Source organism: Drosophila melanogaster, chromosome 3L (assembly GCF_000001215.4).
Source record: "Drosophila melanogaster chromosome 3L".
Lineage (NCBI taxonomy): Eukaryota > Metazoa > Arthropoda > Insecta > Diptera > Drosophilidae > Drosophila > Drosophila melanogaster.
In genome coordinates, this window is record NT_037436.4 from 17698225 (window position 1) to 17718433 (window position 20209).

Sequence of the window (20209 nt, forward strand, 5' to 3'; positions counted from 1 at the left end):
AAGATATTTCTTTTTGAGGTTCCTAAAGGTGTATAATTATATTTTAAATAATTAATTACAATTAATTTAATTCAGCTTTTTAGCTGAAAACACTAAATTTAATTTAATTTAATTTAATTTATTTGTGCTTTATCCCTTATATATATATGTACATTTCATTAAAGCTAATGGTATAATTAGGTATTTACAGTGTTTAGCTAAGGCTTTCATCTGAAATATTTATTAATTATGTCTAGTTGACCTGTTTTTAGTTTTTTGTATAACAATATTTATTATTTATTAAGGAAAACAAGGGAGAAGAAAAACCTTAATTGACTTACAACTAACTTAAAAACTAAGACTTGAAACAAAAGATTGTTAATATTGTATTTTTTGTTGAACTTTTTGTACACCTGCTTTTATATGTAGGTACTTAGTGTTTGTGTAATAAGGTAAGTTCATTATTAATTTTAACAGCTTGTTTTGGCATATTTGAAGTTTTTTGATATGAGTTTGAGCACATCTACCCCAAACAGGTGACCCATACATTAATATTGGATTAAAAATTGTTTTAAAAATTATGATCTTATTGGATATTGATAATTTAGATTTACGATTTATTAGAGGGTACAGTGGAAAACACTAAATGAATTAAATTTCTCCTATATATGTTATCTTTTTTTTAAGGGTATCTACGTATTCTACTATCAAGATATGCGCTCTCTGATGATTAATTCTCCGCCTCGCATCCTTCGCCATATTTTCTCCATTATGCTGAGTCAAGAGCTCTTATAGACAATTTTTTTTGTCATTAATGCGTTAACTTGAGGACATCTTGTCTTCCGCCGATTCATACATACATATGTGGACACATGCATTTCGAGTCCTTTTTTTGCTCACCGATGTAACGCAAAATGGCGAAACGAGTTTGCTGCATCCGTTTTCCGGTGGCCATTTGTTCCATTACGCTGGCCTTCATTTCCTCCTCCCCATATCAATGCTATTGTGGAATTCGGCGATGTTGTGGCTATGATACCATGTGCGGGAGCATGGCATTCGGGCCTGGTCGGTCAAAGATTAAACACATAATGGGCGCGTGCCTGGGCGCTTCTATGGCCGCGTTTTTAATAACATTTTATGTCGAGCTGAAGCTCGAAACCGAGGCTATGTTTCGCAATAAATGAGCCGTTAAACGCTTTAAGTTGGCCAGGCCCACAAACACACACACACACACACACATCAGCGAGTGTGTGTGCTAGCCGTTTTATTGCTGCTTTATTGTTCGGCAGCGGGTGGTTTCGGCCAACTTAAGCGTCATAAACGGGTTAATGACTTGGAAGTTGCCTTTAATACGAACAAAAAATGTTCACCAGTGTAGTTCCATCCACTCAAGTGTTTCTTCTTGCCCGCTCCTTGAGCCTTTGGAAGCGTCTTTATTGCTTATCCCGTCCTCACATGCTGCGTTCTTTATTGGCGACCTTGCCCCTTTTGCCCATTTCCTTTATCAATTTAATGTCGCTTGTTTGTTTTGGCCCAGGCCGCAGTATGATTATTTTTTTATGGCCAATTTTTAATTTGTTTACACACATTTCGGGGCCAGAAGCTCAGACGCTTTTCTTTATCGTCGTTTGTCAGTGCTCGCATTTATTAAACCTTTTTCAAAGTTGTTCTCTGCCCTTTTAAATTGACAACCAGTTGCGTAGTTTTTTCTCCACTCCGATTTAGATTGCTTCCCCTTTCCGTACAAATGGTCCCTCATTTTTATTCAACACATTGGAATGTGAGTCCCATCGTTTTGTTGTAAGTTTCGCCGAATGAGAGGGCGGGCTTAAATATTTTATGAAGCAAGTTTTGATTTATGCCTGCATGTGGCGGGCGTTTAGGTGCTAATAGTTGCGTGTTATTTGGGTAATGTTTTGTCCCATTTCGACACCATTGAGAATGTGTATGTAAATAACTTAGCTGGCTGTGGTCTGTAATTATAAATAGATAAACATAATAGTTAGAGAGAACGAACTCAAACTGGATTTAAATTGGCCTGCTGAAAAAAAGGGAACTTGACCATTTTGGCTTATCTAATTAATCAAATATTACACATTTCCTAGTAAATACTTTATTTTTGTAGTTTTTTTTAAGTGATGTTTAAGCATGTTAATGTTGTAAAATTAAATGAAGCAGCGAAAAGATTTTCGTTCAAAAACAAGAGAGAATGCTCGGCTATTGCTCGTGATCAAGAATATATACACTTTATATAGTCGGAAACTTTTCCATCAACGAATCTAGTATACCCTTTTACTCAACGAGTAACGGATATAATTAAAGTTTGCTTAGAAACTTGTTTCATCCTCAAAGTATATACCTTTCCACTTTAAGTACTCATGGCTCATTAGGCAGGATATGTTCCATTGCAGGTCGTAATAAGATTTCAAGCAATGCAAACCATATTTGAGAACCGCTTGTGGCGCGGAAATGCGACAACGGTAAAAGACAAATTCATTTGACGTCTTTTATATGAGCCATGCCTCCTGCCGCCTTCACATCCCTTCCATTCCCCATTTTATGGCTGTCTTTTTATTTTGGCTTCTTGCCGCCTCTCACGTGCACTTCATTTTGTAATTACCTCGGCCCGAAATACGGCAACGTTCTAAAAATTTGTTGACTTAATGACAAAATGTTGGAAATTGCCCCTTATAAAAGACATCAGTGAATAAATTTACACATGCACATATATAGAAACATACAGACACAGACAGACAGACAGGCACAGGACTTCCGGTTGCCATTTGCATTGGTGGATGGAAAGTCACGTCGCAGTATTTTGGCCCGGTCTTTTTGCTCGCTTTTCCTTTGCGCGCCTAAAAGTGTGCACAAGTTAATTTGATTTCGCTGTAAGTCAGACACACAAAACTAAATTCACTGGGACCCTCGACGCCTTTGCCAAGTCGGGCGAAAAATCAAAATTTCCGCACATTGCCTATTTTTCAAAGCAAGACTCATACGGCACCAGGATGCGTCTGTGTGTGTGTGTGTGTGTGTGTGTGCGGGTGTGTGAGTGTGTGTCTGGGGGGCAAATTTATTTGGAGTTTTGCACACGTATGGGTCCTGTCTGTTTCTGGGCCAAATCATTTCTCCTTCTGTCGCCTGAATAGCCTGCAAATATCATATGCTCGCCAAAATATTTTTATCAGCATGTGTGTCGATTTTACACGGAAAACTTGTGCTGATGAAATAACAAATTCACTTTCATTTAAGTCATTTTCATTTTCTCTATATATAAATGTATTGAATATAATATGTAATAATTGGAACTCCGTCGATAATTATTTATATATATTAAGCATATAATTATATTTAGGAATAGGAAGGATACAAAATCTTCTTTAGAGTGTTATCATTTGTGTCACGTGCTGCATGCCACTGTCGTCATTCAATGTTGTCAAAAATTTATACCAATCCGCCGCTGAAATAAAAAGTAAAATTCGTTGGGGAAAACACAGATCGAGGGACGAGCAGGGCACTTGAACATCTAAAGAAATGAATAAAAGTAAGGCATAAAAGCATGCAAATAAAATTAATAAAAAGGAAATACGAGCAGCATATCCTGCAGTCCCCCATATTTTTACCTTCATTTCATTTCGCTCGTTTTTACGTTCGACAAGTTGTTCAAACTTTGGCAAAGGTGTTCTGGAAATTTCGTGGGGCAAAAGTTAACGAAAAGAATCGGAATTTTTGTATTATATTCACACTAGAGGTGAAGTGACAAAAAGTTGTAAGCTAATAACTTGAAGAGAATATATTAGCCTAAGTGATGTACAGACGAAATTTTTATGGACAAGTGAAAATTTATTTCGAAAAATTTTAATATGAAAAGAAATGGGAGGCGCTCTAAAATCGTAGTTATAGCTTTTAGATATCAGTCTAATTATATATATTATAATAATATATATAAATATATAATATATATGTATATAATATAATAATATATATAAATAATATTATATTTAATAATATATTACTTTATTTAATAATATTTAATGTTAATATAAATTTGTAAAATTCCAAGGAGATTTAGAACTTGGGAACGGATTCCGGCAGGTGTGGGCGATTGCTGCAATATGTGGCTGGCTTGAAGTGGCAATTGCTGGCACATTTTCTGATGGTGCCGCCACATATTTTCCCGGCCACGATTTTCCCTTTTAATTTTTCTTTGGCACCTGCATGCGCTGGCAGGAATATTCTCGCATTTCCTTTGTTAGCATTGAAGATAAAAATCAGTTGAATTTTTTATGCAGGCGGCGCGCCATAAAAACCAATTACGGGCACAGTACAAGTTTATTTATTTATCTGCTTATTTGCCGAGTTTCGTTGAAAAATGAATTTCAAGAAATGAATTGAATTATGTCATAAATGCGCGCAGACAGAAAGACGCAGGCGGAGGCCTCGCCGCCGACTGTCAATAATCCCATTTAGCTCCATCAAATGGTTATTGATTTATTATTTTGGTAATGCAATTTGTCGAACCAGCCAGGTCCTGAATTATGAGCCGCAAATGCCGTCCAGACCGCGAGTCCTGAAACGCTCAACTCGAAAGAGCAAACGTGACCAGTGGGCGGTGAATCCGGACAGTCAATGAAATGTCTGCGGTTTTGGGATTGGATTCGGTTTGCTTTTGGTTTCGGCTTTGGTTTCATATTGACCGGATTGAAAGGTCGGAGGGTGGGAGGGAAACTGAGGATGCAATCAGTTACATCAAGTTGCATGCATTTCAAATTAAATTATTAAAAATTTCACATCGTGGTGATAAGTTGAAAGTCTTTAAATGCTTAAAAATTTTTTTTTATTTACTTAAAAGTAGAGTTTGGGCATCCAGAAGCATTCTTCTGATAATATAGCCTTTATCCCAAAATGCTTGCCCACTTTTTCAAGCTTTTCCTTTTATGCTTTCCATTTTCCACACTCCTTAACATAAACATTTAAGAGTTCGACGGCCCTTGAAGTCGACCAGCAATACCTTAACAGAAATGTAAATTACTGAAAAATTAAATCGTGCATAAAAATATTTAAACGCAACCGACTCGAAACGTTTACACTGGGCGAAAAGCCGCAAAAACTAGTTCCGGCCAGCCGCAAATCGCCATAAAGGAGCACTCAACTTCGTAACCCTGACCGGAGACCAGAGATGGACCTTGTCTAGCTGGATGGGAAAACTGTCATTTCGGGACTCGAGTTCTCAATGGGCCGTGCAGGGAAATGGGATGATGGAGTGGGCGAAAAGCGGCAAGGACCTTCACCTATCTGCCGGGCTCTTGCCTCCGGTTAAATGATGTGTGCATTAATCCTTTCAACATGCTTTTCACATTTTTCTTTCCTGCCTGCTGCTCTTTTCGGTTGCTCGAGAGCCGTGAGCTGGAGCTCCATCACTCAGGTACTCGGCACCTGTGTGACAAATGTTCCGGGCAGGTGGATGGGCCAAATGGAAATGGTATTGGGCCATGGCAACAAAGGTAACGGCGCAGTCACAAAAACTACTCGCACAAGGTCATATATTTTCGTGTCGCTTTGTTGCTTTGCATGCTAATGAAAAATTAAAATTTCCACTACAAAAACTGTGATTCATTAGGCCGGAGCAGGCAGGCAGGCATTGCCAGTGAATAATAAATAAGGCCGCTGGCTAATTAAGTGAGGAGGGACTGCCACCCCCTTCAGTCAACCAGCCACTCCCCCACCCATGGGGCACACCATTTGCATTATACTTTTGTAATTTACATGGCACACGTGTCCTGGAGTGTATTTTGGGTGTGTGTGGCGTGTCCTTTGAGAACAGTGCCCCGCTGCAAGGACCATTCGACTGAAATGGCAATCGATACACGCGGGGAAATAAGAATAATTGGTGTTTGAAGTGAATATGTGGTCTTGTTAGAAATTAATGTGGTTATTCTTAATCTTAGCTTCATAAGATTAAAATCTTTATCCAACCAATAAGTAGTTACAATACTAAAATTCAGAACAGAAGAATTTTTTCGTTTATGATAGGTAATAACTTGCTTGATATATATGCTATATCAATTTCCTTGTCATGAATTAGTTGAGCATTATTGTTGCAAGCTATCAATTTTATTTTCTGTGTATGGTAGCAAAATGAATGGGTGGCAGTATAGAAAGCTTATCCAGTGAATTAACCATGACCAGCAGCTGGGGGCCAGCTGTTACCAAGTTGCTGCTGTGTGGCGTCAGCTGCTGGTAAGTTATGAATTATAAATTGCAATTCAACTTAATTAAATTCACACATTCGCCTATGAAAATGCAGATATTTTGCTTTGCATTGCCTGGGCTTAATTTATGTTAGTGCAATATTCCCTTCGAAATCAGAGCCGCAGAATTGCAGTTAATTCGCCGGGCAACTTTATTTAGTTCGGCCATCATCATTTGCTTTCCATTTGGGCCGGAACAGCAACGCATAACAGCATCAATTAGCCATAAATTCTCGTTAGCCAACAGGCAAAGTACTTCCATAAATAAGGGGCCTGGAGAGGTGGAAATGGAAGTGGGCCGATGGAAAGCCATCGCTCAGGCGAAGGCGGCAAACCGAAAATAATATCCGACACTTTTCACACCACAAGCCCAAAACGAAATAACTATGCTTATAAAGGATGAAAGAGGACGTGAGTGGGCCACCATTTACAATTACAATTATTTTGGCTATGTAGTTTCCGAACCAACTGGCCCAGATTGGCGGCTCAGACGCATAAAAATCGCAGCGGTCAGTTCAAAAAGCCAAAAACTTCAGCAACAGCATCAATTTTCCACACGCCAGCGAATTTTTCGCCACCAATCCGGCAAATAAATACGATATACTCAAACACACAGACACAATTGCGGAAGACATGTGAACGCAATTTTCACGTGCAAACTTTGCTCTTCCAAAAGGCAACAAACAAACGAAGCAAATAAACCAAGTGAAATGTGTATGTTGCTATTGATTTATACGAAGTTGGAATACGCTTTCCTGGGAGGAAATAGGTGAATGATTCACGTCTGTACCTATTGGGTACTATTCAAGTCCCAGATGCACTCATTAGAAATATAAATGGTAGATGGATAAATTGAACGAGAAACTAAGAAATGCTAAAGCGTTTTGGCAAGTGTATAGTAATGATTCGAATATTAGAAAATATTAAGTGAATACACATTCAATTCAAAACGTATTTCAAAAGCGATGCAAAAACTACTTACTTTTGTTCATAGGTAAATTTTGTTTGTATGTAAAAATTAGAATAGCTTGCATCCTCCAAGTTCCACATCGGGAATGCCAAATGAACCCCAATGAACGCTCTTTGTCGTTGAATGGCAAACTTATGGCATTCCCTCACAGACTTAATTGCAGGGCATCCATAAAACAAGTGTAGCGCTGTGGCGTGGCATAAGTTGGCACGAATAAAGTAAAGTAAGCTGCACAATTTTATTTCGTTCGGTGGGAAAGCTCAGTTGGGGAGCTGTCAGCAGGAGGGGATTTTGGCTGGGGGTTGGGGGTGGTACTGGGGGAAGTGGGTCCTGGAATTGGGATTGGGTGGGTGCTGCCAGCTAATCTCAACAAACAAAGCGTGAAACTAACAATTCTGCAAATACAGACAAAACCGCACACCCGCACACAAACGAGCGAGACCGAAGCGGGGAAGTGGGCGGAGACACGCCCACTCGGAGGACGGTCATGGGGTTTGGGGAAAAGTTTGTCTTGCTCATTCGCGGGCCAAGATGAAACTTTATTTTAGCGTGGCAGAGAGCTACAGCCATCGAATTTATTTTCATGTCAGAGCAGAAAAGCACTCCCACTTCTATACTCCCACTGCCAATTCCATTCCCCTTTAAGCTAGTCGCATTTGGGATTGGCGTTAAATTGGCAAAAGGCGATGGCTAAGCAAATAATGAACTTGCTAATTTGGCGTGGCAGCGTGGTTTGCTTTGGCGCCCGCTGCAACGCGGCGTATGAGCGATGTTCGGGCATAAATTGCGCATACGCTGCGTTGCACATCTTAAGCGCGTTAAAGCCTCTTGAACGCGCTGCCCAAGTGGCCGCATAATAAGGCTGGAAATCTAAGGGCCAACGGACGGACGGGGCGAGCAACAAGCGGCTGTGGCTCGAAGAGGCTAAGCTCTAATTTTCTCACGTACTTGTAAATTTTGCGGAAAACCGCAACAAATTCACTTATAAAAGTAATCTAGAAAGCGCGTACACAACCGGAAGCACGCAAAAGGCGCGGAAAGCACGGCAAAAATCCTGGCCAAAAAGGGGGATGCGAACAGAAACCTAAAAGCGGAGCAAGAAAAAAGGAAACAAAAAGCGCACAAAACTCGTCGTCGTCGTGTAAAGAATTGCGTTTGTCGCGACACGGCGACAACTTTTTCTCCGCAGGATGTGGAGGGGGTATGGTACTCAGGACGAAGGACCAGGCTTAAAGCGACCTCCACTTTATCACAGATTTAAAACGAAATGAATGTAAGCACATTAAATGGCTTGGACTCGGGGCTCCTATTAAAGGTTCATAGTCAAGGACTTGAGAAGATATCATCCGCGTGGGTGGCCTGTTTCTCCTGCAGGGCGAAATAAAAAAGTTTCAAATGCAAAGTTAGCTTACGAAGAAAACAAGAAAGGATTTAATTGGAGAGCGATTTGTTGGGCGGTTAAGAACAAGACAAGTTGCTCTTATCATTTCGGTTGATTTCGGGCCCTCAGGGGAAAGAAAATGCTCAAATGGTTTGTGTTCTAGAGAACTCGATACGAAATTCATTAGACATTTCAAGACTTTGAACTAAATCATTCGAAATGTGCCAAAAGTATACCATTCAAAAGATCAAAGTACGGACAAGATAAACTTAGTTGAATGATTTAATTAATTTGATAAGGTGCCCTAAATATGAATTGGCTTACTGTTTAAAACATGTCCAAATGATATTGCGATTCCCAGCTTATATCTGTCGAAAAGTTTTGGCGTTTTACCAAAGTTTATCCCGCTTATCTGGGCTATTAGTGGAAATTCCATTTGAAGTCACACGATTCCAATTGTTGTGGCTTCATTGTGTGAATTGTTCGGACGGTATATTTTCCTGTTAATTTCTTTGATATCTACGCACAATTGCAGGCTTTTGGGTTGCTCGAAATTTTCAGCAAATGAATATTAAATAACCTGATAAAGTTGTACCAAATTAATGCCCCCGGCAGCGACCCACTGTCCAACCCATGAAATATTCCCCCAGCCCCAAAGGCGATGACTGCAATTAGAAAAACAACTTTTTCTGCTGTTCAACATTCGTTACAAGCGTTGAAAGTCTGAAAGTCGGTCGCAACAAATCCAATTTTTAGCTGCGAAGAAAAAAGTTAAATTATCAAAAGAAGAAAATAAATTGTAGCTCAGCGAAAAGTTGGGACTTCATCCAGGACAATGTCAGGGCAACCAATACTGTAGTTCATTTCACTTCACTCCATTCCATAACGAACCCCGCAGCTATGTGTCACAATTTTCCGGAACGGGTCCTCCGTCGTTATTAACAGCTGATGGCGGAAAACAGGAAAACTTTCGGCTATGCTTTTAATAAACTTTTCCTTGGCATTTCCCATTTGGTATTTATGCAAATTGCAAGCACACAAATATTGAGTGGAATGGCCCCGGCCAATAACAACGAATTTCAATTATGCCATCAAATCTATTTAGGTGAATAAATATTTGGGAGTTTCCTGCCTACATCTCTATCGCCATTCCCATCCCACCCATCATGATGTAATTGTGGCGTGTAATTTACAGATTTTCTTGTTAAGATTGTGGCCAAAGTTTGGTTCTGCTTCCCCGCCATTGTTGGTAGTTTTTTGGCCCTCGAGCAGGCCTTAATTGGCTTGCCGGCCTGAAGAGTCAATAAGCGACATGTAAAGTATACAAGTTGCACATAAATTTCCCGTTGAATATTTTAGAACTCATTGTGCGAGTGTTTATATTGCGGCAGCCCTAAATTTAGCTTGATTTGATTTGGTTTCAATTGTACTCGAGTCGAAAATAGGCATTTTCCCTCAAGAGACTTTTTCAAGATCATTAACGAAATGAAGAAGGTCCTGGGCGAAGGGCCAAATAAATGTTGCCTACCTACAGGAGCACAAAATTAATCAATTATGCGTGTGTGTGCGGACATTCTGTGCTGTACTTTGGTTAATTAATAAAAATCTTAGCAGCAAGTAGACGCTCTTAAAAGGCTACATTTTTCCCTCATGAAATACATTCTTATCTTGCGTACCTTCACCACAAATTTGATTCCCTACTTATTTACATTATTTAACCTTTACTTGGTGAATTCAGTGGTTACAACATATAATTGAGAGAACAGCCTTTACAGCTAAGAATCCTGTTTCTCAATTATTATTAAATTTTCTGCCGATGTTTTGTGGAAACTAAAGCCAAGTTGATTAACTAAATATCTGATGAGATTCCTTATGTTACCTTAAGTACCACATCTCATCTGTACACTTCGTAATGCTTTTTCCACTCCAAGAAATCAATCATAGCAACACTTGGCCCATTCGCCACCACTGCCCTCTATTTGGCAGGATATGTTCTCTGGTCGTCCTGAAGTGCCTGGGTCATTTACTTTATTGATTACAACTTTCTCTTGTTTTTCGCAACTTATACAAGAACAAGAAGAAGAGCAAAGCAACAGCAATTTGAGTTAAGCGTGGCAGCCTCCGTGGATATATCCACAGTAACTGGCTGGATATCCCCATAAATGACGAAAGGGGGGGGGGTGGGGGGTGAGTGGAGTCAAATGGTATCTTCGTTCACACACAAGAACTTGCCACAAATGTGGGTTTGATTAAAGCTGCATTATTCCGGGCATAAAGGGCGGTTCGGTGGAAGGGAAACGTACCTGTTCTGACTTCTGGTCTTATTATGTAATGCCATGGTATGACATAAATACATTTTCAATTCGCTTGCAATCACTACAAATAAATAAAGCGTAAACCGAGCACCGGGAGAAGCATAAAACTGTCATAATTTATGAAGTTTATCATTTGGTTCATGGCTCGTCTTTTTTTTACCAGGGCCCCCAAAACGCATTTGTGTCAATTTAAATTTATGTAAACATAAAATGGCCAACCAAAAAAAAAAAAAGAAACATCCCGTGTGAGGGATGTGGTCCTTTCGACTGGTGTATCCCATTTTTCATTCGCTTTTGGTACTCTCTTTTGGGGTATTTTATTGCAATAAACTTAAAAAAAAAATGGTATTGTGGTTTCAAGCAAAAAAATATTACTAATTTGAGTTTTATGCTATAAATTAACATTCATTTAAAATATTTTCTAATATTTTGCTTTGTACGACATTAATTTACATCCGCTTAAGTATATTATATTTTTAAATATGTCAATGGTCCCGGTTGTCTGTCTTATTTGCCATTCAATGACCTGTTTTCAATTTGGAAAATTCAACAATATTTTAAGGTTTTTGAAAAAACTTAGAAGAGTAAACAGAAATCCTCAAGCCGAAGAAATTCCAGGAAATTTGTGCCTCCTCAGTTATTCTGCAGCGATCCTCCTTTTCTTCTTTATGATTTAATGCGCGCGGCACGCCGTGACGTTCACTTAGGCATGGACAACACAATAAAACTCAACAACAGCCGGAGGAATATCAATATGAGACTGGGAAGTGGGGTCTGGAGCGGAGGAACCAGAGGAGCCAGAGGACAGGACAGCGGGATACGCTTTCCGCCTGCGCACTTTTGACATTTCATTATCCTGTTAAGTATTCAAAAGTCAAGGAAGCAGGCACAGCGAGCAGAAACCGGGACGAAATTGGGGATGGGGACTTGGTGGGGCAGACAAGGGGATATGTCTGGGCCGTGGCCAAGACCTTTAAGAGGGGAATGTCCTGCTGCGTTACCAGCTTATCAGTTATGCCAAACGCGTTCTTTTTGGCTTTTAGTCGCATCCCGCTCCGTGGCTTCCTTCTTCGCCATTTGTTTTGTCTGCCCTTAATGCCATGCGGAATTGCCTTTGTGTCCCTGCCGTTTATGACATTGTATTCGAATCTCTGTCTGTGTGGGTGTGTATAAATTACATTACATAACAAGCAATATAACAAACGATAACAAACACCTTGCCACACACACTTACACATGCGAAAGCAACAAGGAAACGACAACGAGCAAATATGATAAAAAGGTGGCATAACGGCAGAAACAATTTAATGAAATGTTTCAACGACTTCGATTCGAAAAGATCTGCTTTATGGCCTGTCATTTGTTTGTGCCAAATGTTAATGACAGCTCAATACCTCATTTTTGTGTGTAAAAAATTATACGACTCTCCTCGGCGAGTTTAATTTGCTAAATTTGGTTGAATAAGTCTTGCATCTGTTAATTGGAAGTTAAGTTAGCAATCTAGTTAGACCGCATTTTAATTGGGTTTGAATAAGACAACTAGCTTAGTTATGAATGGATTTACCAAACACATAAAATACTTTTGCACGGCCTACTGATTACAAGCCAAAATGGATAAATTTCTTAATTTAAACAATTTTACGTATGTCAGATGCAATACTTCTTTCAACAACATTCAATAAATTCTGTTTCTATGAATTTTTCGTTGACCAACCAAATTGTCTTCGAAATGAATTAAACAATCGATTGAACCGCAAAAAGTCAATTAAAATCTTCACAGAAACTCCAGTTGAAAAGTGGTTTCGGGCAATTTGCCGGCGCACCCGCTCAACGCCTCTCTATAATCCTTGATGAGTCCTGAAGAACTCGGACCGGGCATCTCAATAAAGCAATCAGTGTGTACCAACTCGCAATATAAATTTCATTTTCCCTTGCAGGTCACTCGGGGAGGAGACGAGTCCTTGGAGCGGGAGCAGCCAATGCAACCTGCACAGACATCATTAGACGTGAATAGCAACCACACGTGAGTAACTCGGGGCCTTTGCGCCCGCAGACAAACACAGACTATATCGACACTGTATATCTCGGACATGTGTCGGCCATCAACTTATGCAATCAACGATTTGGCTTTGACCGGGCAAACTGACTGCCTGCCGCTGGGTGCTATGTAAACGGGCCAAAGACGATGGCCCAAGGAGCAGCAGCAGGACGAAAGGCCCGAGCGAATGTTTATTTAAGCATAAAGCCACGTACGCCCTGACACACACATGCCCATCCCGACACTGAGATTAATACTAAAAAAGGGGGCTTGGAAAATATAGTATTCTGATTCTAAAAACCATAAATTTATACAGCAGATGCAGCAATATGACAGTAGATATATTTAAATAGTTAGGAGAGATTTAACCTTCAATACCATTATCAGTTTGTTTATTATAAGGGTGTCAAACAGGTGTGCAACCAAGAATCTCGGCTATAATCACCTTTATCAGAATCAAGCATTTTCAATATTTTTCAAATAATAAGGTTGTGAAAATTGTGCTCTCTGTACTTCGACTGTCCTTTAGTGTGTTCTTTGGGAGCTATGTACTTAGGCACAGCTGTACTTGCAGTCCTTGCCTGGTAATTACATACAGACTACGGAAAAGGACTCCTCTCACTGCAAGTTCCAACCGAAGCCGGACCATTTCCCCTGCTCCTTGGGCGGCTGGATAAATATTTGGTTTAACCTTTTTCCTTTTGTGTGGCTATGTATTTGCATTTGGTTTTATGGCAGCGCCTGTGTCACTATTTCATTTCGATTTGAGCCGAGTTTGCCGCAGTCCTTAGCCAGATTTGTATCCTTAATTTATTTGTTTGCGATTTTCTGATATTTTGTAATTGAGTTTTTCCTTTTTTTATGCTGATGAGGGTTTAGCCAAAACGCCATAAAAGATGTCAAGAAATAGGGGAAGCAAACTGTTGATATTCATTGGACAGGACACGTTCACAGGCAGGATATTTATATCAGGACGTGAATGTGAACGAAAATATGTCCCCTGGGAGGCTGGGAGGAAGTACTCAGCATCCTTAGTAGTCTTAATTTATCACTATGAATGAATCACTTGGCCTCAGACTTCGTTTCTTGAAAGGACACGTACCTTTGGCGACAGGATATACTTTTGACTTAATTGGATTTCGCCAGAATGAATTTCAATTAGCTGCAAATGAAATTTCGGGTCGTTAAGTGATTCGCAATGAGATAAAAGGGTTTCTAACTAGCTCAAACGGATGATGTCTTAAATTAAAGGCAAATTTCTCTTTCTTCTTTGGCCCCAGATGGATTGTGATTTGTATCTTAGTAGTTTTACACACCCTCCACTCCTCCACTTTTCCTGCCGTAAGCCTTTGTTAAGCACCAACACTTAACTGTGTCACGCTCGGATTTATGGCTCCATGAGGATCCTTTGCATCCTTCAGATACCTTCTCCATATCCTCCAGCTTCTGGCTCTGCACTCCACGAGCTGTTAGTTTTCCCGTTCGGGCCCAGAGTTGATTGATTTCTGTTCTAGTCGGGCCAAAGAGCATTCTCTAAGCCCACCCACTCACATCCACCACTTCACTAGTCTGACAGTATATTGACGCGCAGTCATAAATAAAAACACTCAGATATTCATGCCAATGATTCCTTCTATTTTTTTGCTTCTCTCAATGCGACTATCGGCTGTTGTTGTTCGTTGAGTAGAGCCTGCGGCAGAAAACCCCCAACCAAATACAAATTGTATCACTTAATATTGGTAGTCTCCAGGCTTCATTGATCTGCACGGAAAAAAAAGGGATTCAAGATAGAGAGGCAATGTTATACATATATACGTATTGTAATACCATTGTGATTGATTCAAGTCAGTTTATAATACATCTTACTTAATATTTGTTTGCCATTTTAATTGACTTAATTATCTTTTGAAACTATTTGAATATCTTTACTTTAGTCCTTATTCTACCTGTGTACCCGAGTTGCATGTTGACGCTGTCTGCTTTTGAAACATTTGCAGTTTGCTTGGGATGGGATTGGTGTTTTTGGCATCCTTGAATGCTGAGCGTTTTGTTGATGATTTGCGTGTTCGTGAATAATTGATGGAATGACAATCTTTCGATGTGTCAGCATTGTTGTCACGCGTTGTTATCATCCAGAAAAGCGGCATAAACATGCCGATGATTGTGTTCATCATCATTATGAGGCGAATGCCAGTGTTGTCATCGTTGACAGCGGTCGTTGGCATCGTGTGTGTTCTGAATAATAAGATGCTAACGTAGCAATACCCAGATACCACGGTTTATGACTGATGTGCAGTCAAACAATCAGCTTTGCCCTCCACAAATCGAGATTTGTACTGATTTGCATGAGAGAACGCCATAAAATGGGGCTTCAGCTGCTAAGGCCTGGCCCATTATGCTCAACTTCAAAAATTAAACAAGATTAATTTGTTGGCTCGTTTAAAATGGCTTAACAATATCATTAATTTCATTGGCCAGGCCCAAACCGAAAGTAAACATATTCGGGCGGCCAAACATGGCTTTAAACCGTCGAATTATGAGGGAGTGGTGGCCGGGTGTATCATTAATCAATTCACGGGTAAATAGCCATTTAAAGAGGTCATAAAATCCCGTCAGCAAAGCCTCAACTTGAGGTCAGATTTTTGCAAATTGTATTTTTAGTGGGTCAAACTTTTTGCTGCATAATTTTTGGGTCCTTCTGGGGCAGCTCCGTCATTGTTGTTATCTATTCATTAAATTTAATGATATAGCTCCCTAGAGTTGTGACACCCGGCTCTGTTTTGAAATAATCAGAACTCTGTGGCAAGCATTTTTAAACGGACTTGCTCATTTCCGAAGTGACACACACATTTGGCCCCGGATCGCCTCGAGATGAATGGCTGGTCTAGGGTCTGGATCTGCTTCCTTCCCTTTCATCATAATTATAAACACAAAACAGGCAGCAGGATGGATGGATGGATGGATGGCTGGTAAATGGATGGGTTTTCACTGGGTTTTTGCCACAACCCATGTTTTGCTCCTTTTTTTTTCCTTGCACTTTTCCCATTCAAGGCGAGCAACATGTGGCGATATGTGTTGGCCCACATTCGCCTCGCAATTAACAGATCAGAGAGTTGCATCCTCTGAGCTCTGAGCCACATACATTAAGGGGTTCTTCTAGGACCTGTGATTCCGACCCTCCTTTGTTAACTGCTCTCATGCGCCTCGTTGGCCTTTATTATTGTTGACTGTGCTGTCCTGCAGAAGTCTCCATGTCCATTTCCATTTCCATTTCATTCCCATTCCCATTGCCCATTTACATTTCCCCCGTCATCGTTCATTGTAATTGCGATAATTACGACAAGGACTGGGGATAGCTCCTTGGAGCGTCACCTTAATGAAGCAGCATTCAATGCAGCCCATTGATGCAGTGCCTCCTGCAACCGAATGGTCGTTTCACATGAGTATGCTAAGAGTGATGGCCACTCATCCGTCGCCGTGCCTCGATGTCCTCGTCCTGTTTATCCACTTAGTAGCGCTCGAGGTCCGTGTCGTTAATTGAAATCTTTCGCATTAAACCACCACCCATCGCCACCTGCCGCCCGCCCTTTTGCTTTTCCACTTTGTAGCCGACCGCTTATTGTTTTTGTTATTAAAGTTTAATTAAATACCTTTTTGAAATGCTCACGCATGAGTGGAAAATATTTTTTAATGAGCTTTTGCGCCTTTTGTGAGCAACATGAAAAACGCGCCGCTTCGAAGTTGGCCACACGGCGTATGCGTGTTCTTAGTGCGTAAATTGATTGCAAACAAAGGCGCCCACAGACAACAAGCAAGCGAAATAATTACCACTCCCAGACGTAAAAGATCCACCATAAATATATAGCTTTTCACATTTTTCATTTATCGCGAAAGTGTGAAAATGTGGGTGACTTTTGGGGCGGCTTAAGCCTCGGGGAAAACGAGAAAATTATTAAATGTGTTCATCCGCATCAATTGCAGTTTCCTCTGAAAAAATATATAACTTCCGCCGTTCGGTATATGAATACAAATCAATTAGCGTTACTATTGAGTGTTTTTTAAACATTTACTTGTATCTCCGAGGAAAACTTTTATAGGAAAACAATTGCATTTTTTTCTCAGCTTTTTGATATTTGATACACATAAATACCATTTGGCATTTAATCAATTAAGCCTATTTGCGTAATGATGAATTAATTCTTAAGCTGAGAAATAATTAATTAACTGTAGCTTAAGCGATTTAGTATTTCATTATTATTAATTTTTCCTTAATAAGTACATTTCCCACTCATCTGAACTATATTTTTACTCATTGTGCCGTGACTTAACCTTGAAATAAATTGAAATGCCAATTAAAAAGAATTATACAGTAATCTTATAAAAAAGGCAGAATAAAAGCAATAAAATAACTATGCAAAAACTTTTCAAGTACCTGTTCATTGCGCTTTTTATCCTAGTAACCAGATTAATAACCCCTCTGCCTGTCTGCCAAAACGAATAACATAAAAACTTCGTCTGCTGTCAGTGAAAAAAAAAAATTATTCGTGAAAATATTAAAGGTGGGTGCGCAGGTGTGAAAACCCGTGAAAAGTGTAAAAAAAACGCGAGGGAAAGTCAAACTGAAATGCAAAACAAAAACTGAAGGAGGGTGTTTGAGGAGCCGTAACCATGGCCGTAGTCGTAACCATTAGCCGTAACCAAAAACCGAGCCAGACATTGAATTGACCTTAATAAAGTCGACTGCGACTGCTTCGACCTTTCTCTTACCTTGTTTCTCCAGCCAAATAATCCCATCTCTCTACTTACAGAAAATGCTGATACTGCTGCCGCTGCTTGGAATTTTTGGTAATGGTTTCGTTGCTGAAGTCGAGGCAAATCTAAGTCTGGGCTTTAAGGCCATCAAAGTGAGTTTTTGAACAAAAGCGAAGCAGCCATGAAAATCTTTATGAATACCATTAATGCTCTTTCCTTAATTATACAATCCTATCCGCCTTCCATGGATCAGTTGCCCAGGCATCCGAATCCGGGTAAGTTCCTTGGGATTTTGGCAGTCCCTACGAATGAAATTGAATTGCACGAAGTTGATGCGTATTTGCAATTGATTTGGGAAAAATAGATTTACGAATCACATTTTCTGTGTGCTTCATTTATCAAAGACCTGTCCTCTCATCATCATCATCATCAGCAGAATTAAATGGTCCACACCAGAATGATTTCATTAAAGTGCAATTTCTAGCTACGACTTTAAAAGCTACAGGAAAATTTGTTTATTTCCGATATATTGTTTTTTGTACCTTAATATTAGAATTTTCCCTTTTGGTGCAATTTACCATTTGTTATATGTCACTAATTGTTCATTGCTTGTACTATTTTGCCACTTTTGAAACTCTTTGGCAGGAAAACGATATAGAGGAACTATTTTGTCCAATAAAGGCAAATTCAAAAGGAAATAAGGGAATGCCAAATAGCCGTATGCAATTGAAGAACGAACCATTTCATTAAAACTTGCAGACAGGAAATGTAATTTTTTTGTTCACATTTGCGAAAGTTGTAGACCCGTTTCCGAACACTTATTGTTCACCTCTACCCATTATATCCCGGCTTAGCAAATCCCATCTCCTGGGCAAGAGTCCCTCGCACACCGGCTCAAATGCCTAACTAACGAGTAAAGTGATTTTAATGGTTTTATGTTCGATTCTCTTTCTTCATTTTCCATTTGGCCCAACATTTTTGTCGACGGGATGTGTGTGTTCAATTCGGTTCGACCTGTGCCATTTTCCATGCTCTTTTTCTGTTGCCAATGCTTTCCATCCAGTACCGCCCACCTTCCACCGCGATGTCGTAGAAAGCTGTTCAAAATTAAACAGCAGTAGTCCGAACTGTGCCAGAAACTTTTCGATTCGAGGGCGTTACAACAAATTCAAGCCATTTCGTGCAGCCGAATAGCTGCATATACACTTGTATATGTATTATACTGGCCCTTTAGACCCACCGCCCCCCCGCTGGAGTCAAAAGTTTTGAGTCAAATGCCAATACAGTTTGTGTATGGCCGGCTCCAAAATAAAAGTTCTCCGACCAAGCTGAGCTGAGAGCTCCGGGCTTCCTGGCACGTAGACCACCGACCAGTTGTGCCCCGGGTCCATATCAATGGCCCACACGATTGGCTGACTTGAACACATTGAAAGAAATCACAGGAATCGAATATGCTGTAATCCTTTAAAAAATGTTTGTAGCATATTTCATATATTTATAAAATCATCATATCGTTTAGTAGTAAAATATAATTTGTGCATAATAAAAACCAGTTCTCTTTTGGATTGTACAGATTTGCTTAGATTTTAAGCATGTTTTTATTTTTTTAATCTGTATGTCCAAAAGCTGTGGATTTTGCAGTGCTAAACTACAATTTTTTCGACTTTTTCGTCTGTACATATTACAATTGCTCAGGGCCTTGATGCATTGTCCACTCAATGCGGAACAAGTTTATTTAAACTTAAGAACTTGCCCTTTACTGGCATGTTTTTCCTGGCCAAAATCGGAAAGTTATCGGAACACGAAAAATTCAGAGACGCTGTGAACTTTGCCGAACATATTTGCGAATACGTGAAGCAATGAAGAGTTCTTACAACCCAGTCAGGAACTAAAAAGTTCACTTCGAATGAGCTGCAAGGATATCGTTTGCGAACGATTCCACAGTAAGGCCAATTCATATGGAGCTAATGTTGAGCAGAGTTCACTCCCAGGGGAAAAACACTTCCTAAAAAAAAATACAAATAATAATACAAATAATTCATGGGCGTTAGGCTCTTCTGAGTGTAATACTCTTTAAGTATTGGATATTAAGTTTTAGATATTAAAACATTTCTCTGTAGAACTTTAATTAAATTAGCCAATAGTGTTTTGGCAAGCTCTTTTGGGGTCACTGAACCTTACAGTACTGGCCTATACACTTTATTCCCTTCGGAAATCACTGCCAACTGTGTTCAAACATACCCTCGAGCCATTGGCAATCTTTAGTGCAGATTTTAGTTTGTAAAGTAGAATTGGGCACAGTTTTCAGCTCTCAATCACAACATGTCCCAAGCAAACACTCGAGCAGCAAAAATTGCGCATACGCAGCATGGGCTGCAGATTGAAGCGTTCTTTTCGAACTTTTGTTCGGACTGCCTTTGCCGTAGCCCTTCCATGATCCGCTCCGGGGCCAATGTCGGATGGCACTCAAAACTTGTCGCACACGCTCAAGTGTTGTAAATCTTTGCACAAAATGAAACTTTA

At 39.9% G+C, this 20209-nt stretch overlaps 1 protein-coding gene across 1 annotated transcript in view, besides 2 other annotated features; it reads left to right on the forward strand.

Moving 5' to 3' along the window:
• Ccn overlaps positions 1-20209 on the forward strand; it is a 58825-nt gene that overhangs the window by 8210 nt on the left and 30406 nt on the right. Inside the window, exons 2-4 of the mRNA NM_168744.2 lie at positions 12834-12919; positions 17743-17838; positions 17940-17961. Of these exons, the coding sequence (NP_730294.1) occupies positions 17746-17838; positions 17940-17961 (115 nt within the window). The 5' untranslated portion in view covers positions 12834-12919; positions 17743-17745. The remainder of the gene's footprint in view (positions 1-12833; positions 12920-17742; positions 17839-17939; positions 17962-20209) is intronic.
• Positions 103-614: a mobile genetic element.
• Positions 2249-2294: a mobile genetic element.